This window comes from Megalobrama amblycephala, linkage group LG18 (genome assembly GCF_018812025.1).
Source record: "Megalobrama amblycephala isolate DHTTF-2021 linkage group LG18, ASM1881202v1, whole genome shotgun sequence".
NCBI lineage: Eukaryota > Metazoa > Chordata > Actinopteri > Cypriniformes > Xenocyprididae > Megalobrama > Megalobrama amblycephala.
This window is the reverse complement of record NC_063061.1, coordinates 26,140,452-26,166,115: the sequence shown is the minus strand read 5'-3', so window position 1 is coordinate 26,166,115 and position 25,664 is coordinate 26,140,452. Positions and strand designations below refer to the sequence as shown.

The 25,664-nt window shown below is 38.6% G+C and overlaps 2 protein-coding genes across 2 annotated transcripts; one reads left to right on the top strand and one right to left on the bottom strand.

The window, feature by feature from the left end:
- Positions 1-648: 648 nt before the first annotated feature.
- On the bottom strand, positions 649-10,991 carry slc13a2 (solute carrier family 13 member 2). The gene is made up of 12 exons (XM_048167134.1): positions 10,749-10,991; positions 9,224-9,352; positions 8,349-8,485; positions 8,039-8,271; positions 7,077-7,260; positions 6,670-6,792; positions 6,092-6,301; positions 5,843-5,976; positions 5,607-5,743; positions 1,879-2,040; positions 1,592-1,729; positions 649-1,461 (listed from the first exon to the last, which is right to left on the bottom strand). The coding sequence occupies exons 1-12, from the start codon at positions 10,875-10,877 to the stop codon at positions 1,324-1,326; spliced, it is 1,854 nt and encodes a 617-aa protein (XP_048023091.1). The 5' UTR covers positions 10,878-10,991; the 3' UTR covers positions 649-1,323.
- Positions 10,992-21,135: 10,144 nt separating this feature from the next.
- Positions 21,136-25,456, top strand: LOC125252143 (zinc finger and SCAN domain-containing protein 29-like). The gene is made up of 2 exons (XM_048165211.1): positions 21,136-21,939; positions 25,259-25,456. Exons 1-2 carry the CDS (start codon positions 21,142-21,144, stop codon positions 25,259-25,261), a joined length of 801 nt encoding a protein of 266 aa, XP_048021168.1. The 5' UTR covers positions 21,136-21,141; the 3' UTR covers positions 25,262-25,456.
- Positions 25,457-25,664: the final 208 nt, after the last annotated feature.

Genomic DNA, 25,664 nt, shown 5'->3' with positions numbered 1-25,664 from the left:
AATTATTTTTAATTATTATTGTTTAGCACTAGCAAATTTAGATTTTTTTTTTTTCTTATATTTGAATTTTAACATTACAGTTTTTTTTTATTTTTTTTTTGTTTTTTTGAAAGAAGTTAGTGCTTTTATTGAACAAGGAAAATAATTTTAGAATTTTCTATTCAACCAAGCATGTTAATAAAAGTATCATGGTTTCAGCAAAAATGTTAAGCCAAACAGCTGTTTTCAATATTATTATTAATAATAATAATAAATAAAGACTGGAGTAGTGGCTGCAGAAAATTTAGCTTTGCCATCACAGAAATATTGTTGTTTTTTTTTTACTGTGTTTTTAAATCAAGCAATAAGCATCTTCTTTAAAAAACATTCAAAAAATTTAAAAGAAAGGGCCTTCCACCCAGTGAACTCCACTGAAGTCCACTATATGGAGAAGAATCCTGGAATGTTTTCCTCGAAAGCCTTAATTTCTTTTTGACTGAGGAAAGAAAGACATGAACATCTTGGATGACATGGGGATGAGTAAATTATCAGGAAATTTTCATTCAGAAGTGAACTAATCCTTTAAATATCCTCCCATTTATCATTGTTACTGTAGGTGCTGTAAAGAAAAGTTCTCACAAGTTTGCACAAAATTAGTTTTATTTGACAAAAAAAAAAAAAAAAACGCATTCTGAAAAATGCTGAGAAGTTTACATTTAAGTATTTATATTACTTCTAATTAATGGCATTTCTTTAACTGTGCTACTTAACAAATTAAGATTTATGATTCAACTGTGTATTAAAATATATTAAATAGACAGTGATCCAAAAAGGGATCTAAAATATAAAAGGTCTTATCCAGACTCTATAAATTAAATAAAATTTCGTGAACCAGCACAAATGGAAGACCAGAAAACCTACTTGTGAAAACCAAAGCCACAAAGTATGTAGAAAAAAGGTTCTGTATAAACCTGAACTTAGATGAACTTAGGGCAGCAAAAACACTACATGGAGCCAAGTCACATTTAAGAAGTCCTCATACTTGAGTTACTTTAGAGATGTAAATAAGTGATACATAATGCCTTACACTAAATGGAGGCTCTAAATCCTTACCAACCACTTCAAATAGTGCTTGAAAAGGTACTGTCAAGAGGTTTTGAGAAAAACTAAGCTTTTGCTCCATAGGGCACTGATGAGGGGATGGACGCTATACGCACTCTAACACTGCATACTGACACTTTTGTGTATATGATGATGGTACTTTTTTTGTTGGATTAGCTTCCTTTCCCCCTTTATTTCCCTTCAGTATTCTCACGAAACCAAAGGAATTAGTTGTAAAGATGTTCATGGTGTACTTGTGCTATTTGTGGCATTGGCCCATGCGGGAAAGGTTCCTAGCTTAAACATGGCTGCTCCCCATGTGTTGATGCCGAGGTTGATGCACAGAATGCCAATGATGTTGAGAATGAAGCCCGCCTTTGCCTTCAGACAGAAGGAAAATACAATTATCCACTCATTTTTCCATATACAATGTCCCCAAAATGTATTTTCACATACATTTCCCAATTATGCAATGGAAATCAAAACTCATGTAAAATGTAGTGAACCATACCATGTCCAAGACTTTGAGGTTGCCATAAGAGAAAGCGATGGCGTTGGGTGGAGTGGCTACGGGAAGCATGAATGCCAGCGAAGCACTGATCGTGCAGGGCAGCATCACATAGAGAGGATGGAGCCCAATGGTTGTGGCCTGAGAACAGAGACCACGCATTATTACCACTTCCTTACTTGTTAGCAAGTTAAAAACATCAGCTTCGAAATTCACTTTTAGGAGGAATGAATGCGTGTAATTTATATTGTAAAATTAGTTTGGTAGGTTTCTGTATACTGTGTACTCACCATAGAGGCAAGAATGGGCAAGAATAGCGTGGTGGTGGCTGTGTTGCTGGAACACTCCGTGAACGTTCCCACCAGCAAACACAGAATCAGAGAGATGGCGAAGGGTGGAATGCTCTGCAGAGGGGCCAGGCTTTGACCCAACCACAACGATAGTCCAGACGCCTACACAATTATTGAGAAAACATTTATTTTAGAATAAAATAAAAAAATAAATTAACTTTTTGACTCCCGGGCCTCTCATTGTTTAAAACAAAAAACAATAATCGGAGGCCCCATCATGTACAGTAGGTCAACTTTACATATTTTTTAATCATGACAAAGCTGTTTGTTTTCAAACTTTTTTATTAACAAACTAGGAGTATCAATAGATTAAAGTAATTGTGTATTTTTTGTTTGTTTTTTTCATAATTACACGAATTTCAATATTTGTTCTTCAGTAAAAACAACAGTGTCTGATTTGGTCCACAATTATGATTAATTATTGTTTTTTGCGCAATTATTAATAATGGTTCATATTATCTTCAGTGTTGAAAACAGCTATTTTTGTGGAAACCAGCATTTTCCAGCATTCTTTGATGAATATGAAATTCAAAAGCATTTATTTGAAATAGAAATCTTTTGTAACGTAGTGTTAATTTCGTCAGACGAGACGAGACGAAATATGTTCGTCAACAACCTTTTTTTTCATGACTAAGACGAGACGATGACAAGACTGCACCACTGTCCAAAAACGCTGACTAAGACTAAATTAACATGCATTATTGTTGACGAAAAAAGACGAGACGAAAATGTTTTGTATAAAATAAAAACTAAGATAAAATCTCTCTTCATTTTCGTCTACAATCGTCTCTGCTTTTTCATCAGCGGTTACGCCTTTAAAATATTCAGAACGAGTTCGCGGCTTCACGCTGTTGCTCAAGTTAAGCCTCGTTGAAGCCTTGTTTACACTGCATGCGTGTGCGGCTCCGGCAAGGTGTTGTTCCGTCCTCTGCGCGATGTCAACTCAAACAAAGAAATTTCAAGTTTTTCAACTTCGAATCTCTTGTTGTCAGTTTCTAGTGATGTAAAATATGAGCGGGAGTTTACACAGGGTGATTATTTTGACTTTGTTTTGTATTTGAGCTTTGCGTCTTGGAGGCGAGGTGCCTATCTTTAGCGAAGCGGCGCGTCGAGCTGCTTCTGGGACGCTTCTCAAACGCACCGCGGCGCGGCTGGTGTAAACACAAGCATTGACTAGAGTGGCCGTGTATCAGCTCCGGTAGCCGCGTCGCAGCTGTAACGAGCCGCACACGCGTGCAGTGTAAACGAGGCTTTACAGGTCTCATACGCCTGTGGCTGCAACACGAAACTGCTGAACACAACACCCAAAGCGAACACGAGTGACGAGCGACGACGACATGCTAGCTTTTGAATTGTGTTGGTTAAAATAAAATACTCTTCAGAACAGGTTAATCATTTGTGTGTGTCTCCTAAATCAAAAATTGAAAACCAGACACGTTTAACATTTGCATTCAACAAAAATCTTTCAACAAGTGTATTTTGTCAGGTAATTATGACATTTAACCAATGTTTGAGATATGTGAAACACTTTTTTTTACTGAAATGTTTATCAGTAATAATCTCAGTAATAATGTGTTATTTTTTTAAAAAAAGACTACAATTTTTTGACTAAAACTAGACTAAAATTAAAATTAAAAGACTTTTAGTCGACTAAGACTTGACTAAGATACCTTGAGTTTTCTTTTGACTAAAACTAGACTAAAATTAAAATTAAAAGACTTTTAGTCGACTAAGACTTGACTAAGATACCTTGAGTTTTCTTTTGACTAAAACTAGACTAAAATGACGAGACGTTTAGTCGACTAAAACTTGACTAACAAAAAAAGATATGTGAATGACTAAATATGACTAAAACTAACAAGGACATTTGGCACAAGACTAAGACTAAGACTAAATTAAAAATAGGTGACGAAATTAACACTATTGTAACGTTATAAATTTCTCTATGGTCACTTTTCAATGTAATATACATTGTAATAATATTTCACATTATTACAGTTTTTACTGTATTTTTGATCATATAAATGTAGCCTTGGTGAGCATAAGAGACTTCTTTCAAAAGCATAAAGAAATCTTAATTATTCCAACTTTTGACCTGTAATATGTGTGTATACATGTGTATAGCATTTAACCCTCTATGGTACGCAATATGATATCAATGAGGAAAAAATAATTTTTCCTGCTTAAAATTGGACACTTTAACAAAATCAATAAACATTTTCATAATTTTTTAAATTTATTTAATTTTTATGAGTTTGTTGCCTCGAGGCAACATTGTACCACAATGGAAAAAAAATAAACATTTGGCATTTTCATGTAGAAAAAAGAAATATATTTATTGAAAGCATTAATTTCTTTAACTAGACACTTAAACAAACAAATTTATATAGTTTTTAATGTATTAAAAGTTTCATATTTAATAAAAAGTAAAATTTTATATCCAGCTGTTGCCCTCGGGCAACATTGTACCATAGTGGAACACAAATATTACCAAACCATCATATGTTTATGTTATTATATCAAGTTATCATATCCATATTCATCCTCATCTCCATCTTCTCTCTCATCCTCAGTCTCTTTCTGATGGATTGTCACTATGATTTAATCTTCCTCATCACAGTATGACCACTCATTAACTCCCTCATAAACTGGCTTTGCTACCTGTGTTTTATACCTCTTTAAAGTGCTATAGAAAATGTGCAGATCATAATATATGCAGATATGGTATGTGAATTAGTATTCTTATAAGTGCATTACAAAATCATGTGAAAATGCCAACATATTTAGATAATTCTAACTCTTTTCCTTACAAATATGATACATTTGTATTCAAACCTATTATGCCTGTATGGCCTTATGCGATTCCATTATGGTACAATGTTGCCTTGAGGCAACACACAGTTTTTTGTTATTTTCTCTAAAACATTTGATGATATATAATGTAAAGTTCTTAAAAATACTTCTTTACTTGCCAGTGAAGGTGACTCATATTTTTTGTGGGTGATTAAATGGTTACAAACAAGTGAAAAAGGCACTTTTCAATGGAGAAAATATGGAGTCATGTGACATGTGCACATGTGCTGAAACAGGACACAAAATGGACACCTGTTGGTCATGTTTTGGTCTTTTTTGCACTTTTATTGATTAGTATTTGAGTTATTCTGTCCTGAGATACATTTGATCAATCAATTGGTGGCTTATTTTTTAAAAAACAAACTAAAATAGACCATGTTGCCTGGAGGCAACACCGTACCATAGAGGGTTAAATGAAGTTAATGGATCGATAATCCATTATTGTCGATAGTCCACTTTAGACATTCTACTAACTGTAAGTAACTTTGCAACTACATCAACTAACTCTCATTAGAGTATTAGTAGACTACAGTTAGTAGAATTATTCAACATCAGCACACAACTTTTGTAATTTTACACATGATAAAAATCAATAAAAAGACCCTAGCCATCCAAATCTCCCCAGCATTGTGGTGGCATGTTTGCATGGGAGAGTAGCACTCTTTCTCCTTTTCTTCAGAGAATATAAAAAATCTACTTTTAACTATAATTATATTCCATAAAAGACTAAATATGCATGTACAGAATGCACGTTTAATTGAAATTGAAATGGAAATTTACTGCCACTGTAATGTGTTATTCTGTCATCCTCTTACCTCACTTCCACTTGCCAAGGCAAATCCTCCCCCAAGGAGCAGGACTATGTTCCAGGGCATGCGATCATGCACCACCTTCCAGTTTAGTAGAGTGGGCGTACCCTTCAGTTTCTTCTTCTTTTCCTGTTTTGCTCCTCCTTTATAAAACAGATGGACCAGTAGTTCTGGTTTAAGACCTGGTTTAAACTGATAGCACAGTATTCTGTGCGAATACTCTGAAGGCAGAAGCACCTTACCTTCCTGCTCCGCTCCTTCAGCTTCTTCATCCTGTTCATCATGCGATTTGATTGAATAGAGAAAGTCTATCCGAGATGGAACGACGAAGAATAGGGTTGACATGAAAATGGCCACGGTGCCATCAGTGACATATCTTTACAGAGACAAAGAGAAAATTGGAAGAAATTCATATGCAATGTCCAGAACTTTTAATTTTATTTATTTAAAAGTAAACTATTCCTATAAGTTTTTGGGTGAAGTGTACTCACTGTCCGTTTTGGTTGAAGAGCACAGTAGCCCATCCTGGCATGAAGCCTGGTTCTCGTGTGAACCACAGGATGACCAGGATCACAAAGATGACAAGCACTGCGCCCTCAGCAAAAGACATCGAACCCAACTTCTTATATTCATTCTTCATCACTCTGTAAGCGTCTTTGTCTCCCTCATTCTTCGAACCGCAGCCAAAAGACTTTTTAAAACTGGCGAAAAAAAGTCACCATACATGGAATGAAGAGACTGCTTAAACCAACCTCAGATGTCTACCTTAAAAACTTCAGATTAACATTAACAATCATTAAAAAGCTTCTTTTGAGATAATATTTCATGACCAGCTTTTTCCATTAGGCACATCTACTCAACTCAACTCAAAGGGGGCCACAAGATGGCTTAAAATTATTTAACTTGATATTCTATAATTATTTAAATTAAATTATGTGGTTATACATACAATCAACAAGAAAATTGTAGATTGAATAAAGTAACCCTTTGAGTCAAAAGGGTTGAGAATCACTGGTCTAACTAATAACACTCTCTGTATGTCTGTATTTAAAGGATGCAAGTTACTCACTTAAAGCCCAAGTACATGAATTGCAGCCAAAGCCAAGACAACGCAAGCATCAGCACCATGTTAGGAAAGGCAAAACCGAACCAGCTGGCAAAGTTGATCACATCATGGTTTTCTGGAAAAATCCTGTAAAAAAAGTGAAAATGTGTGTGCATTTTAAAATTTGGCTCCAATACAGTATGCACATATTTATGTTGTAGGTCTAACAGACTGTGTGCACAACAATGTATAACAAAAAAAAAAAAAAAAAAAAAAACTACGTTTTCAACTTTTTCAAGAGAGAAAAATATTGTAATAATTATAATATTTATAATTATCAAAATTATTTTTATTAATTCTTTTATCATTAAAGAATAGTTTTATATATACAATACAGATCAGAGTCATAAGAGGATACTTGACAAACATACTCATCCATCTGGCCCTTGAGAATTAGATTTGGTGTGGTGCCCGTTAGGGTGGCAGTTCCTCCAATGCTGGCGGAGTAACACACAGATAGGCTCATTCCTTTAAAGAGACGAAGGTACTTCGCTTCACGTTCTTTCCTCCTGAGTTCAGAGAGTGTATTTAATCTTGCCTCCAGATCTGGATTTTCTGTCAAGATTAAGAACAGGTGGGATGTAAGTTTTAAGACTGTGCTTTATTTCCACTGATTCTGATTGGTTAATAGTGGAAATGCTGTATATTGTCCCGCTCATTCAGGTGACTTAAACCGGTGTTACACCAAATTCAAATAGTAGGTGCTATAGTGATGGTAGGGGTAGGGGTAGGGTTGGAGTTAGGGTTAGGGTTGCAACAGCATCTTCTACGATCACAGAATTCGTTAGGTCACAGAATTGGTATAACACTGTCAATTCTCTCGAATCTGAGGAATCGCTTTCTCTTGTCACCACCTGGCGTCTTCGTTATCGACTGTAGTCAAAATGAGCTTTTCGAAACTCCAAATCAATTGAACTAAATGCTTTTTCAAAATGATTCATTTTTTCGAAGTGTTCAAAGCCCTGTATTCTAGCAACTGCCGGACAAAACGGTATCAAGCCACTGAGAACACAGCCCAAAAATGCAGAGACATTTTGCAAACAAGTTGCAAATGTTCATGAAAGTCTAATCTACAGATAATTGAATAAACACTGAACCTACATTATAAAACTGTCCCGAGATCAGTTAGAATCATATATTAGACACTGGTACACTGGTTTACAAGATCAACACCCTCTAAACGGAATTTAGAAATATTTCGAAACCTAAACAGTTTGATGTAACAAAGTTTCATTTGTTGAAATCACATGATACATTTGTAAAGTAAAGTCTTGTGAGATATTTAAGATAATGTACAGGTTAACATTATGAACTAATAAAATAATAGACATACTGTTGGGTTTGTCTCCAGAGACATTGTCCAAAGGATGCTTGACGTTGACCTCGGTCAACTCAAACGCTTGATTATCTTGGCCTTCCCTCAGCTCTTTCTCATCAGAGTCTGCTTCTGTGGCACTGAGCTGTTCAAGAACAGCTTGAGCAATGGGCAACATCATGGCTGTGGTGGCCGTATTGCTGATCCACATGGAGAGGAAGGCCGTTACGATCATGAACCCCAACATCAGCCTGCAGAAGTGGACAAACAGGTGAGTGTGTGATTGAGGATGAAATAAAGCATACGATTTCATTGAGAATGATCTTACAAAGCAGGCCGGACTCCAACTATCAGGAGGACACCCAGAGCGATGCGCTTATGGAGATTCCAATGTTCAACGGCTATAGCCACCAGCAGACCCCCAATAAACAGCATGTTGGTGTCCTTTAGATACTGAACACACACCTGAAAGACAAAGTAACACACTCATATTTGGCTCTGGTTAACATGGGTTGGGTTAAAAATGCAGTTCTAGCCTTTTTTATAGTGTACTATGGAACCACTGAAGGGACATGATGATGGGTGGACAAATTGAGAAGGGAGGAAAAAGTATATTTAAATGCTTGTGTTCTCATACAAAACTTTTGCATTCACCCTAAAAAACTGCATTCCCTTACAAAACTTTTGTGATGCAAATAATATGAGAATTCTAGGTAACACTTTATTTCGATAGTCAGTTCTCTTTAAAGAAGGAAAGATAAGGAATCTAAAGATTATTATACTCTGTCTAGTGACATGTTCCAAGGGTGTTCATAAAAACCGCTTTTATGGTCCATAAAGTTCTCAAATCATTAGAGATAACGCTTGTACAAATAGATCTCATGCTGATGTAGCTAAATCTCTCTGGCCTTGTGATCAGTCATTACTTTAGTAGTAGTTTTCCATGTTTTCCATGTCTTTTGTGCTTGTGACAACAATAATAATCGATCATCTCTTATAATAACTCTAATGATAACTATGCATATTTATTTTAAACAATTGTTATGTGAGTAGATAGATAGATAGATAGATAGATAGATAGATAGATAGATAGATAGATAGATAGATAGATAGATAGATAGATAGATAGAAAATACTTAAGTATTTTAAGAATTTGTAGGAATTCAAAATGCTAATCATGCAATTTTTTTCTTTGAACAATACCTTTGCAGATTCCATAATGCCCATCATGGGGAAGAGGACGACAGGCAGCAGGGCAGTGACGGCCAGCGGCATGCACTCTGTACACCAGTACAGTGCCATCAGGATGATGGCAAAACCACATCTTGCCTCCTGAAGAACAGAATTGTCATACATGTCAAAAGGTAAGGGAATACACCACCTATTCACATAGCATAGGACACATTTCTGTATAAGAGAATTGTTGGATGTGAAATTAGATGCATTACACATCTAATATGTGATCTCAGGTCTATGGCAATCCTCTCATCCTAGGTTGTCAAAAGGGAGGAAAGGGTGGGATTTGATTATGATCCCTTACATCTAGTGGCAGGGGTCAAAACTGTATCTCTTGAAGACATCTATCACTCTCAGAATGCTGATAAAAGTTACCCTTGACCATAAACGACTATAAACAAATTTTAATTCATTTACTTTTATGGATGCTTTTATTTTATGGAGGAATTTTATCAGGCAGTATTTTGTGTTTAACCCTGTAAATCCTGTAAAGGCCAATACGGTGATTTGCAATGCAATTGCAATACAATGATGATTGAGTATCATATTTGATACTCACATTTTAACATGATTCTTCTGAAAAATTATCAATAATCAAGTTAATTAAGCTGATTCAGTGCAGTATATGTTTATCTTGAAATGTTACTTCCAATATAAAAGTTATTCTTGAGTTTACTTTATAAAATAATATATAAAAAAGATTTCACCGCAAAAAAGAACATGGACAGTTTTAAAATGAAACTAAAAGGCCTTTTACTTGCTTAATTAAATAATCAATCAGAGGGCAGAAGGCATGTAATAGATTGTGTACAACAGGTTTTTCTGAAAAGTTTTGATCTGATAATTTAGAGGCCTTAAAATTGTGCGTATCAATTATGATACAGTAGGCTTTATAAATTATGGGTTTAAATTATTTTAATAAATATAGACATTTTAATAAGAGTATGAAAGTACTGTGGTACATGATGGATTTGTGTGTGTGTGTGTGTGTGTGTGTGTGTTTTAAAGAAATACAAAAAATAACACTAATATAGTAATAGTTTAGCCACTTTAGGGGGTCTTAAATGTCTTATAATTCTTTTTTATTAACATTACAGTTTCAATAACTTATTCAAATAGAGAACAGATTTTTATGCATTATTTTTTCAGCTGCAGTTTTCAAGGTCAGAGTAACCTGGTCTTAAGATCTTGTGTAACTGTGGGCTACATTACTTCATTTTCTTTGTTTGTGACTTGTGGATGACCTCCGCAAGCTGTGTAAATATAGTGTCAATCCTAATCTCCACAGATCATAAATAATAGCAGTGTGGTTTTCTGCCATCATTCATCTGCTTTTTAAATGTTCTGTTGTCACATTGTCGTATTTCAGTCATTTGGCTGTTAAAAATTCACATAACACAAACTGTAGATGCATAAAGAAACTATTTTGGTTAACATGTTCAAGAGCTTTGCAGAACATTTCCGCAAAATACTCCTGCAGAAAAGCACTTACCGGTGTTGGGAGGACCAGCGGCAGGGGCAATATAAGAAGGGGGGTGATGAAGATGATCAAGTAGTTTCTGTGAAGCCATATCCAGCGTAGAACTAATGCCCCATCTTCTGGAATCCTTGGAAGTCCCATGTCTTCTGGCCCTCAGCTGCAAATGTCAGGTGTGTTGTGGATGGAGTGCTGATGATGTGAGCACAGCAAAGAAGGTTGAGCGTGATCAATGTGTTTATAGTACATTGTCACATAAGAAAAATTAAACATTAACTGTGTGAACAAGGGGAGGGTAAATAGGGGTAAGAAGGAGGGGATGGTAAAAGAGATGGCAAACAAAAAAGATTAACCCTTTTGTTATCTTTTTCTAAAGCTGCAATTCATTGTATTGTTGAAACACTGACTAATGAATTTATTAAAAGCACATCTGAACTTTTCACATTTTTTCACAATGTCATCATGGAAGAGCAGGTGTCACCCTGACACAGTCTCTTTTACACCAGAGATATGCAAAAAATGTTTCTCATCGTTCTCTTCTGGGAAAAAGACAGACGAATGTGTGGGAATATAGGAAATTATAATTGTGCCGTTGTGCCGGTTTGTAAAGTCACTAGAGTTGTTTGGATTGAATAAATGAAAGAATAATTAAATTATCAAGTAACAAAACACTTTACAGTAAGTTTCATTTAATTAGCATTAGTTAGTGCATTAGGTTCAGTATCATGAAATAACATTAAATAATTTTACAGAATTTATTATGCTGTTATTGTTCATTTATAGATTTATGTTCATTCATAATACATTGATGTAAATTTCTACAAATGTTAATTTAACATGAACTAACCTAGAGTAATAAATGCTTTGAAAATATTTGTTAACAAATTGAACCTTATTCTGATGTGTTATGATTCATAGTGTTATTTATTTAATGCCAGACAAAATGAGAGATTGTCCATATCTATGGAATCCAAAGAATTTTCTTTGCAGTTCCTAAGCTGTTTGTTATTTAAAGTTTAAAAGCAGGAAATAGATTGTAAATGGATATGTAAGTAATTCCAGAAAGGACACATCTGGTTTTAATTGTTACGTATATGTTCTGTTTTGGTTTTGTTCTAGTTCCTCTACCTGTTGCATTTGTTCCCTATTTTCCTGCTTTTCATTAGTTGTCATAGTAATTCATTAGTTGATTGTTTAGTCCCCCCCTTGCCTTATTACCCCTCATTATTTTGTGTATTTAAACCCTCCTCAGTTTGCAGTTCAGTGTCCTGTGTTGTCTTTATGCTATTTAAGATGTTACATTTTCACCAACTCCTGAGTTTTGAGGTTTTATTTGTATTACCTTCTTTGTGTTTGGTTTGTTAATAAAACAGCTGGAATTGTATCTATCTTCTTTCTTCATCACCATCCTCACTGTAAAAAATCAAAAGTTGAGAAAACTTAAAAGTTTAAGGCAACAAACTTCAGCAGATTTTTTAGTTTTCTCAACTTTTTGTTGTATAAACTGAATACAACAAGTTGAGAAATCTCAAACCTTAAACTTTTAAGTTTTCTCAACTTTTGATTTTTTTATGACAATAATAATAATAATAATAAATCTTTCTTGAGCATCAAATCAGCATATTAGAATGATTTCTGAAGGATCATGTGACACTGAAGACTGGAGTAATGATGTTGAAAACACAGGAATAAATGACACTATAAAAAAATATATTCAAATATAAAACAGTTATTTTATATTGTAATAATATTTCACAATATTACTGTTTTATTTTATTTTTGATTATATTGATGCAGTCTTGGTGAGCATAAAAGACTTCTTTTACAAACACTTTATTTCGATGGTCCAGTTTAGACATTCTACTAACTGTAAGTAACTTTGCAACTGCATGTCGACAAAACACTTTATAGTAAGTTTAATTTAATTAGCATTAGTTAGTGCATTAGGTTCAGTATCATGAAATAACATTAAATAATTTTACAGAATTTATTATGCTGTTATTGTTCATACATTGATGTAAATTTCTACAAATGTTAATTTAACATTAACCTAGACTAATAAATGCTTTGAAAATATATGTTAACAAATTGAACCTTATTCTGATGTGTAATGATTCATAGTGTTATTTATTTAATGCCAGACAAAACGAGAGATTGTCCATATCTATGGAATCCAAAGAATTTTCTTTGCAGTTCCTAAGCTGTTTGTTATTTAAAGTTTAAAAGCAGGAAATAGATTGTAAATGGATATGAAAGTAATTCCAAAAAGGACACATCTGGTTTTAATTGTTACATATATGTTCTGTTTTGGTTTTGTTCTAGTTCCTCTACCTGTTGCATTTGTTCCCTATTTTCCTGCTTTTCATTAGTTGTCATAGTAATTCATTAGTTGATTGTTTAGTCCCCCCCTTGCCTTATTACCCCTCATTATTTTGTGTATTTAAACCCTCCTCAGTTTGCAGTTCAGTGTCCTGTGTTGTCTTAATGCTATTTAAGATGTTACATTTTCACCAACTCCTGAGTTTTGAGGTTTTATTTGTATTACCTTCTTTGTGTTTGGTTTGTTAATAAAACAGCTGGAATTGTATCTATCTTCTTCCTTCATCACCATCCTCACTGTAAAAAATCAAAAGTTGAGAAAACTTAAAAATTTAAGGCAACAAACTTCAGCAGATTTTTGAGTTTTCTCAACTTTTTGTTGTATAAACTGAATACAACAAGTTGAGAAAACTCAAACCTTAAACTTTTAAGTTTTCTCAACTTTTGATTTTTTTATGACAATAATAATAATAAATCTTTCTTGAGCATCAAATCAGCATATTAGAATGATTTCTGAAGGATCATGTAACACTGAAGACTGGAGTAATGATGTTGAAAACACAGGAATAAATTACACTATAAAAAAATATATATATTCAAATATAAAACAGTTATTTTATATTGTAATAATATTTCACAATATTACTGTTTTATTTTATTTTTGATTAAATTGATGCAGTCTTGGTGAGCATAAAAGACTTTTTTTACAAACACTTTATTTCGATGGTCCAGTTTAGACATTCTACTAACTGTAAGTAACTTTGCAACTACATGTCGACAAGCAGTCATTAAAATAATAGATTGTTTGTCTGTAGACAAATAATAGTAGAAAATTATCTGCTAACACTTTATTTTGATGTTCCCCCAACAGACATTCTACTGACTAGAAGTAACTTTGCAAGTACATCAACTTATTCTACTTACCCTAACTGTAACTCTAACTTAACAGTCTACTAATACTCTAAGTATAGTTAGTTGATATGTAGTTGCTTATAATTAATAGAATGTCTAAAGTGGACCATCAAACTAAAGTGTAGCCAAAAAGTTTACCGACCCTAAATTTTTGAATGCTATAGTGTAAATGGTATGTTAATAAATTACAATAATTTAGTGAAATCTGGTTTGAATAAATCAAGTTTATTGGAACAGACAACTAAGTGTTTCTAATGAAAAATAATGTAATTTTAAAAGATGTTTTATTCTATGGTTAACTATTTAATATTAGCCACTTTTCATATCTGTATAACAAAATAGATTTGTCCTTTCTTTTCTTTTCTTTTCTTTTCTTTTCTTTTCTTTTCTTTTCTTTTCTTTTCTTTTCTTTTCTTTTCTTTTGCATAGAAAATGTTTTGTATCTTTCCAGTTTGACTTTTACAGTTATATAATTTCACTTTTAAAATGTCAAAGTTTTATATAGCCTTGTGCAAGAGCAATTTGACTTTTATTTTACTTTTCACAAAACTAAGATAAGGGTTAATGAATGTTGCATACAAAATTCAGTCTTTTCGTAAAACCCAATTCATGCATAAGAATAATGGGCTAAGATGGATTACTGTAATAAATTTAGATTAGTGATGAACAGATCAGTCAAGCATGTGATACACCTGATAATCTTCAGTTCAGTACAGTCTGAGACCGGTGCCTTTACTTGCACTTTTATCAACATTAATTAGTAATCTTTACAGACTTTGAACTCTCCGTTTGTAATTATTAAGGACTTAATGTGGAAATTGAATCAAGAATGGCCAGTATCATCTTTGCAGCCCATTGACCAACACAATGAAAATATTTCATCTATTATAACAGCTTGTGTGCTCCAATATATACATTTGTCCAAAGCTTTGATCTTCTTTTAGCATATAGATTCTGTTCCTTAAAGATAAAGCTCTTGTGTGTTACATAATCTCACTTACACAACCTTTGTACTGCGTGATGTGAGGACAGCTTCCAATAAAACCTTAACTTTACCCAAATACAATAGTTTCAAAGCCTCAAATGTCTTTTACATTGATAGTAAGTGCAATTCATGCAAATGTTACAGTGTCAGGTTCTTCTTCCTCGTCTAGGTTTCCTATAGGCACTGAGAATACATAATACTGCTCTCACTTTACAAGGTCATAATAACAGTAGCTTTATGGAGCTGTTCCGCATTATTATAGATGATCTTCTTCAGTACACTGAGCTTTGATGCTAGACCTTTACAGATGACTCTGTAGTCATCTTTATGGCTGTCTTTCAAACAGTCAATTGGGAAATAATCTCAAGGTCATGAACTATTGTTTCTAAATCCATGCACCCCCCTTGAGGAATCCTTGTGGAATTTAATATTTCTACACATGCTCTGGGTCATAATTCATGTCAAAGACAGCTGGGCGTCTGCATTTGTCAAACAAATGTCAGGGTTCTCCTGAGATATTCTGATTAACAATATTACATGACATATCGGTTACACTCAAATGGACTTTAATTTGACAGTGGCCATATATGGATTAAGTCAAGATAATACTTTTAATGGCGAACTTCCTTGTTCCTGAATTTGATCTTTATCTTTTTTCAATGACCCACTTATGGATTTTGACCTCAATAAAAGACAAAGTCCATTCATTCTACATTATCATCTATCTTACCCATAGCAATTTGTGTTATTTCTGAATAATAACATCTGGCAGGACATCAAGTTACAGCCTAAAAAAAAAGTATAAAGGAAAAAACGTGATATGAGTTATCTGAGATTCTAAGTTTACTCCAGTACAAATTAATAATTACTTACTAACCTAATCGTGATACTAAAAATGAACATAATCTGATTGTTTTAAGCTATTTTCAGATGAACTTAAAATCACATTAAGTCAATGTTTCAGTTTATAGCCTAACCATATCAGTAAAATCAGATGGTTAGGTTTCATTAATAGGAATATTGTTAGGTTACAGTAGTAACCTGAGACGCTTATTCTAATTTGTTCTGATTATCTTTCAGTCTATCAATAGAATCTGGTCTAAAAATGCAATGCATTAATACAACATTTAAAGAAAATGTTATATTTATATCCAATATTTATATATTTTTTTTCTGTCTGCTCTTTTTTATGAAATAGTACAAAAACAACTGTACAAATGTGCAAAATATTAAGTGCAAATATTAAGAAGATGTCTTCACTGTCAGTGATATTTTGAATGCTGAAATGTAAGGCATTACAAGTGAATAGGGTAAAAAATATAACTAAAATATATCATCATATTGTAACTATGGCGATTGAAATTAAAGGATGATACATCCAAAAGCAGCTTTAAATATGAGTGAAGTCAAACAGGCAGAATGTCAAATACCAGCAAACAGAATCAGAAGAGGCAAGGCAAGGAGTAGTCAAAAATACAGGCAATGGTCAGGGCAGGCAGCAAACGAGCGAAAACAAGGAGTGAGTCCAGGGTCAAAAACACAGATAGGCAAGGCAGAACACGGAAAGACAGAAGAAGCAGCAGTGGGTGGAAACGTGACAGGCACCAGCGGTGGATCATCCATGCTGGATGCTAGTCCTTGATGTCTGATGGCGGGTTCCCCTGACAGAACAGAGGAGAGTTGCGGTACGCCAACTGCAGGGATGGGAGACAACATGTGGAGAGGTTCTAGAAGGTCTAATGAGATGAGAATAGGCTCTGGAAGATCTGATGAGACGAGACAAGACTCTAGAAGATCTGATGAGATGATGCTCTGGAAGATCTGATGAGACGAGACGAGACTCTAGAAGATATGATGAGATGATGCTCTGGAAGATCTGATGAGACGAAACGAGGCGAGACTTTAGAAGATCTGATGAGATGAGACGAGGCTCTGGAAGATCTGATGAGATGAGACGGGGGCACCCTCTGTGGTCATGTCAAGACAGACAGGAAACTCAGGGATGACCACAGAGGCTGGATTCTAGGACTGGACCAAACTCTGGACTGGAATCATAGATTAAAGCAAGCTCAGGAGCAGATTCTGGAGCAGGCTCTGGAGCAGACTCATGGATTGTAGTTAATGTGTGCACAGCCCACACACACCCAATAGCAGTGGCCATAATGGCCAACGCTGCAAACTTTGAGGGCTCAGGCGTGGCAGCCATCTTGGCTGAGGGCTCAGGCGTAGCAGCCATCTTGGCTGAGGGCTCAGGCGTGGCAGCCATCTTGGCTGAGGGCTCAGGCGTGGCAGCCATCTTAGCTTTTCAAAGATATTCCTTTGCCCGTGAGTGCGGAAATCATTCGGCGCATGCACACGTGCACCATCCATGGTCACAAAAAAGCGGTCACTATTCAAAGAGTCATAGTCCACACAGTCTAGTAAACGTTTCTGAGAAACATCATGAGACAGGAGACATTGCAGTACTGAACACTGAATGGTATATGCATGTGCATTTGGATAAAACAGGTAATCGCTTTGATGCAATACTTGAACACCGTTTATCCCTTCACAGAGGCATATAGTGGACAGGGCACGCAATGCTATAAAAATTGTTTTATTCTTCTTCTTATTATGCTATTTAAAATAATATTGTAATTAATTTGCCCTGCGATATCATAACGCATCCCGCATAACCTCATAACAACTTCAGAGTCAGAGATGAGTTCCATGCGAGTGAAGGCGGAGCCTTGGCGCACACCTCCTATTACGTTATCGTCACGGACCAAGGGTAGTATGAAGGTGTTTTGCAGCTGGAGCGAACTTTTCCTGAAAGTTCGTTTTGGCAAGCCATTTCGAACTTCCAAAAAGAATACAAAACTAACTTTGTTTTGGCCTGATTTTGTTTGAAATGACATCACATCAGTTCGTTCTTCAATTTTGTTTGAAGTATATCGAGGCCTTAAAGTCAAGTGACCTCGCATGCACATCATGCAGAACTGGTGTGAATCATCCACCTTGATAAAGCGGGGGCATGGTGTCACACATTTTCTATAACATAACCCTGCCATTGTACAGACTAATTCCTGACTGATTTCACAGACACACATGATTGCGGACTACACTCAACAATGTATGGCTTCTAAAGACAAAGAAGCTGTCGATGCTAGGGGTGTGACGAGATCTCGTGGCACGAGATCTCGCGAGACTAATATGTGACGAGATTTCTCGTCGAGGCGAAAAGTAGTCTCGTGATGTTGTTGCCATGACAGAGTGTTAGGATGATTAGGAAAGAATATGCCACTGTTACGTTTACATTACGCCTCCACTGTCGTTTTGCTTTGTATTTAAATAAAAAACATTTAATTCAGTTGGATAACGGTTGCTGCCGCTCCATATTTACAGAGTTACGCGCGATCGCTAAAAGTGAAAGTAAACGCGAGCGCGCATTCAAACGCGATTTCAATACCCCGCATTTTGAAAGCGGCTCCCTGATGAATGCAAATATCTCTCAATATGAAAGCTATTTTAGGCTGGGCAGTGTAGTTGTAACCATCTCTTAGCTCTGTATCAAAGACAAATTTGGTCTTATTTGCACTTTGAATATTGAGACAGTGTGATTATGGTTACTGTAATGTGTTACCATAAAAACGAATAACAGTTTCTCTTAATCTTATTAAGCACAAACAATAAGGTTTCATTTGTTAACATTAGTAAATGCACTGTGAACTATCATGAACTAACAATGAATGATTATTTTTATTAACTAACATAAACAAAGATTAATAAATACTGTAGCAAAGTTATTGCTTATTGTTAGTTGATGTTGGTTAATACATTAATGTTAATAAATGAGACCTTATTGTAAAGTGTTAACATTTTTATTTATACTGTTTTCATTTCTATGATCAGTTTGTGGAAAGGTGTTCAGTTAGGAGGTCAAAAGTTGTAGAAGCTCATAAATCATGTACAGTAAGGTCTGAGAAGACTGAAATCATACAGGAGAGAAGCCAGTTGAGTTTGTGGCAAAACCTTTTACAGTACTTGAGTATTGTTGTCTTTAACTGCATATGATAATTCATACCAAGAAAGTAGAACTAAAATGACATTCATTACGAGATGATTAGTTAAAACATTTCAAATACACCTGCAGAATATTTTTTCTAGTCATGTATTTCGCCATTAAGGATTTCTTAAAAATAGTGTGTAAAAATCTTGTCTCGTCTCGTCTCGTGAACTCAATCTCGAGTCTCGTCTCGTCTCGTCTCGTGAGATACCCGTCTCGTCACACCCCTAGTCGATGCACATTTCTGGTGTCTTTTTATATACTATGTCACAACATAACAACGTGTCGTGGAAATTCCCAATACTAATCTGACTTCACCACTGACAATTCAAACAACCTCCAGTTGTCAATATAATATAATACAATATAGCAGTACCAATACAGTACAACAGTACCTTCGGGGTATTTCCCGTCCCGAATATAATTCAATACAATACTATAATACCAATACAATACTACAGTACCTTCAGGGCAATTCACATCCCAAATATAATACAAAATAATACTTCAGTAACTCGAGGTAATTCCCTTCTCAAATACTTCTAATACATTTCCAATACTTTGAGGTAATTCCCCTCCCGAAGGAAGGTGACGGCGTCCCGTCAAGAAGCTACTATCACTACCTCAATCACACATGAGCATACAGGTCTTTAGCATCTATACACTTGTACGCTTGTCCGACACAGGATCTTTAATACTTACTCCGAGTATTACAGCCTCACCCTGAGGGCGACTCTATAGTCTTCCAACACTATCACTGTCTCTGCTGTGGTCTTTTGAGGGTAGAATCTTTAGTACTTCTATTCCTTAGCTGTGCAGCATATACCTGACACATATATAGTTGCTCTTTGTTTTATTTACGGCTGGGAGGTCGGTGGTCACAACAATGAATCTCTGAACAAAAATATACATGCACATTTTAAGTTTTACAGTTGAGTAAAAATCAATGTCTTCTTCACTGTGATTTGTTCTGGTGATTGGTTTGTAATGATCTAAGCAAATCATGTGACTGTTAGTTCTACGTTGTACTGTGTTAAGCACTTTTTTGGGCAAGTCTACATGGTCTTTGACCTGAGCATCGGCATTTTCTGTACATTTCATGTTGACATAAAATATTTCTATCACAGTAGACACGTTTCAGACACCGGCTCACCCGGAGGCGTTCCCATAGCGTCAAGGCTGTGACACAGCATCGAGTTCCACTCAAATGGGAACTGTAAGGTATGATGTATGTAAGTGATAATGAAATGGAGATTCCTCATACGGTGCATGAGAAACAGTTAATTTTGAGAAAACTGATATGTATTGTAATTGAAATCTACAGACACAAAAATAAAGTATTATAAAATAAACAATTAAATGTGTATTTTGGATGTTTTCTTTATAGTTGGAAAGAAGTTATAGAAGCAAAATAGCCCCAAAATTGGTTTTGCTAGTTGTGGCGAGGGGGGCGTGGTTCAGCGAAGTCTGCAGCGGGAGAGAGAGGCAGGAGACGAGCGGTTGAGTGAGTGGGTTAAATGCAAATGACGAACACCTGTTTCTTGTTTCAGTAATTGGCGTGGAGAGAGTATATAACGCCAGGAGAAACAGGAGTGGCTGAGAGAGAGAAGGACTACTGACTGCTTACCTCCTGGATGCTGGAATTGTTGGCTGGAGTTGCTTATGTTATATTGGACCGTTTTGTGCCTGTCTGCACACCTGTTTTGTTATTTTTGAAAACCAAATAAAGCAGTCAGTAGTCAAGCTGACCCTGTCCTCTTCCTTCCTGACATTGAACTTTGTTACACTGGTGCCGAAACCCGGGAAGGGAGAGGAAAGCCGCCGCCATGCAATCGTCCTCCGGAATGCCATTTGCGGAGATTATCAGCAGCCTCGCGGGCCTACAACAGGAACAACATCAGGCCCTGCTGGACTTGCGGAGAGATCAGGAAAGATCTTTTCAAGTCATCGTCCAAGCCCAGCAGGAGGACCGCGAGAGGTTCCGGAGCTGGATTGACCGGGAGGTTCGACCGGAAGCCACGGAACATCGCGCTGTGCCCGCCCACCTGCCATTCAACAAAATGGGATCTGCGGACGACCCGGAGGCATTCCTGGACCTTTTTGAAAAGACGGCCGAGCTGTCAGGCTGGCCACGGGACCAGTGGCCGATGCGCCTGGTCCCGCTGCTCTCCGGGGAGTCCCAGATAGCGGCACAGCAGCTTCCGGTCCAGAATCTCCTGGTCTTCGACGACCTGAAGAGGGCCATCCTCCAGCGGGTCGGCCGGAGCCCTGAGGAACACCGACAGCGTTTCCGCTCGCTCGAGCTGGCTGAGTCCGGCCGACCCTTCGTGATGGCCCAACAGCTCTGGGACTCCTGCCGCAAATGGCTGTTGGCTGAGGGAAGCGACGTGGAGAAGATCGTCGATCGAGTGGTGCTGGAGCAGTTTATCACTCGGCTACCGAAGAAGACAGCCGAGTGGGTCCAGTGCCACCGCCCCACGTCGCTGGACTCGGCCATCCATCTCGCGGAGGACCATATGGTGGCGTGCCCCGGGGTCGGCGAACCCCTCCCATCTGCTTCTCTCTCTCCCTCTCCATCTTCTGTCCCTCTCTCTCATCCTGTCCCTTTACCCAGGTCACGGCCGCCTGGATATCCGCGTGTCCCGCCCCGGGGGCGGGGCGGGTTTGACCAGAGCCAGTCCGGGACTCCACGTGCCCCGCCCAGGAGGGCGGGACTGGTTTCCACGGGGGGGGATCCCACTCCTGTTTCTCCGCTTTCTCCACGGCAATCATTTACCCCACCCCCTGCCACTGGGGCGGCGGGGAGGTCTGGGCCGGCCTGTTGGCGTTGCGGGGACCCGGAGCATTTCATAGATAAATGCCCGGTGATGGAGGTTGGGACAATGGTTCGGGTCCCGGACGCCCCGCAGGCTGCCCCCGGTCAAGCTGGCTGGTACCAAATACCTGTGAGTATCAAGGGGGGTACCTATCAGGCTTTGGTGGATTCAGGATGTAACCAAACCTCGATCCATCAAAGCCTGATTTCATCCGGGGCATTGGATACAAGCCGCGTGGTTAAGGTGCGGTGTGTGCACGGGGATATAATGGAATATCCTGTAGTGTCAGTCATTATCCAATTCCGGGGACAAAAACATAGTGTTGAGGTGGCAGTTAATTCGCACCTCCGGCATCCGTTAATTCTGGGAACAAATTGGCCAGCATTTTCTGAATTATTGGGTTATTTATGCACGGATGCCTCTTGGGGGAAAAATGCGGTGGATGTGGAGGCGCGGGTGCAGGCGGGAGAGACTGATCGGGGACCACTGAGTGCTGCTTCAGGGGAACAGAGTGAAATCGAGAGAATAATTCTCTCGGAGCGCGATGATTTTCCCCTGGAGCAGTCTCAGGATGAGACGTTGAAACGTGCATTTGAACAGGTCCAAGTCATCGACGGTCAGCCTCTCCAGCCTGGACGCGCGCTTACCTATCCATATTTTGCAGTTGTGAAAAATAGGTTGTATCGGGTGACCCAAGATACCCAGACAAAAGAAGATACAACCCAGTTGTTAGTTCCAAAGAGCCGCCAGGGAAATGCTTTTTCAGGCGGCTCATTCTAATCCTATGGCTGGACACTTAGGACAGGCAACAACACTAAATCGCCTCATGACCCGATTTTTTTGGCCGGGCATTCATGAGAATGTGCGCAGGTGGTGCGCGTCTTGTCGTAAATGTCAGCTGGTGAATCCACCGGCCACCCCAAAAGCGCCTTTGCGCCCACTTCCATTAATGCAGGTCCCCTTCGAGAGAATTGGTATGGACCTCATCGGGCCATTAGAGCGATCATCTAGAGGACATCGCTTTGCATTAGTCATTGTGGATTATGCAACACGATATCCTGAAGCAGTGGCTCTCCGCAGCATTTCTGCTAAGAGTGTTGCGGACGCACTGTTCAGTTTAATCTCCCGGGTGGGGATTCCAAAAGAAATCCTCACCGATCAAGGCACGGCGTTTATGTCACGTACGTTACGCGAACTTTATGAATTATTGGGCATTAAAACGATCCGTACCAGCGTCTTTCACCCACAAACGGACGGGCTGGTCGAACGTTTTAATCGCACGCTTAAAACCATGATTCGTAAATTCGTTCAGGAGGACGCCAAAAATTGGGATAAATGGTTAGAACCCCTGTTGTTCGCTGTGCGAGAGGTCCCGCAAGCCTCCACGGGGTTTTCCCCCTTCGAGCTTCTCTATGGACGCCAGCCCCGCGGTGTTTTGGATGTTCTAAGAGAAACTTGGGAGGACGGACCATCTCAAAGTAAGAACGAAATTCAGTATGTCATGGACTTGAGAACAAAACTTCACACTTTGGGGCGGCTGTCAACGGAGAATTTGTTACAAGCCCAGGACAAACAGAGCCGGCTGTATAACAGGGGGACTAATTTACGAAAATTTACACCGGGAGAGAAAGTGCTTGTATTGCTCCCTACGTCAAGCTCTAAATTATTGGCAAAGTGGCAAGGACCATTTGAGGTCACACGGCAAATCGGAGATCTCGATTATGAGGTAATACGGTCTGATAGGAGGGGGGCACGTCAGATATATCACCTCAATCTCCTCAAAAAATGGAATGAGGCAGAGGCAGTGATGCTGGCGATGGTGATTGGTGGAGAGGATGATCTTGGGCCAGAGGCGATTTCCAAACCTCAATCTCTTGCGCTGGCTCCGGGAGGAGATCATCTCTCGCCCTCCCAGCTCACTGATCTCACTAAATTACAAGCAGAATTTGCGGACGTGTTCTCCCCCCTACCGGGCCGTACTAATCTGATTCAGCACCATATCGAGACAGAGCCGGGCGTGGTAGTTCGCAGCCGGCCGTATCGCTTGCCTGAGCACAAGAAAAAAGTGGTTCAGACAGAATTAGAGGCAATGCTTGACATGGGGGTAATAGAAGAATCCAGCAGTAACTGGGCGAGCCCGATAGTTTTAGTTCCTAAGACGGACGGCTCGGTTCGGTTCTGTGTGGATTATCGCAAGGTGAATGCTGTGTCGAAATTCGACGCGTATCCAATGCCACGGGTGGACGAACTGCTTGATCGGCTCGGTACAGCTCGTTTTTATTCGACACTGGACTTAACAAAGGGATATTGGCAGATCCCCTTGTCGCCGTTATCTAAAGAAAAAACAGCTTTCACAACGCCGTTCGGATTACACCAATTTGTCACTCTTCCGTTCGGGCTGTTCGGGGCACCGGCTACCTTTCAGCGTCTCATGGATAGGATTCTACGGCCCCATGCTGCGTATGCTGCAGCCTATTTAGATGACATAATTATATTTAGTCATGACTGGCAGCGGCATATGCAGCATTTAAGGGCCGTCCTGAGATCGCTGAGAGGAGCTGGGCTCACGGCCAACCCGAAGAAGTGTGCAATTGGGCGTGTGGAAGTAAGATATCTGGGCTTCCACTTGGGACATGGACAGGTGCGTCCCCAAATTGATAAGACTGCAGCAGTTGCGACCTGTCCGCGCCCCAAGACCAAAAAGGAGGTGAGACAGTTCCTGGGGCTGGCGGGATATTATAGGAGATTTGTTCCTAATTATTCGGACCTCACCAGCCCTTTGACTGATCTCACTAAAAAGGAGGCGCCAGATACGGTCCAGTGGACGGAGCCGTGCCAGCAGGCCTTTACCCAAGTGAAGGCTGCTTTATGTGGCGGGCCGCTATTACACTCTCCTGATTTTTCTCTCCCATTTCTGTTGCAGACAGACGCGTCGGACAGGGGGCTGGGTGCGGTCCTGTCCCAGGAGATAGAGGGGGAGGAGCGGCCGGTGCTGTACATTAGTCGGAAGCTCTCAAAGAGAGAGACTAAGTACAGCACCATAGAAAAGGAGTGTCTTGCCATCAGGTGGGCCGTCCTCACCCTCCGATATTATCTCCTGGGACGGGAATTCACCCTCTGTTCGGACCACGCTCCCCTGCAGTGGCTCCACCGCATGAAGGATACCAACGCGCGGATCACTCGTTGGTATCTAGCTTTACAGCCTTTTAAGTTCAAGGTGGTCCACAGGCCGGGTGTTCAGATGGCTGTGGCCGATTTCCTCTCCAGAAATGGGGGGGGGGGGGGGGGGGCTGCAGGCCGGATGGCTCCCCGGCCTGAGTCGGGCGGTGGGGGTATGTGGCGAGGGGGGCGTGGTTCAGCGAAGTCTGCAGCGAGAGAGAGAGGCAGGAGACGAGCGGTTGAGTGAGTGGGTTAAATGCAAATGACGAACACCTGTTTCTTGTTTCAGTAATTGGCGTGGAGAGAGTATATAACGCCAGGAGAAACAGGAGTGGCTGAGAGAGAGAAGGACTACTGACTGCTTACCTCCTGGATGCTGGAATTGTTGGCTGGAGTTGCTTATGTTATATTGGACCGTTTTGTGCCTGTCTGCACACCTGTTTTGTTATTTTTGAAAACCAAATAAAGCAGTCAGTAGTCAAGCTGACCCTGTCCTCTTCCTTCCTGACATTGAACTTTGTTACACTAGTGTCTTGCCTTAACGTAAATTAATGGGAGGTTTTCAAACAAATCTTAAAATTTTGTTATATAAAATATAACATTAGAAGTAAAAAAATATGTAAATAAATATATAACACCAAATACTTATAAAAATAAAATAATAAAAAAGTAAAAGTTTTATAAAAAAACCAATC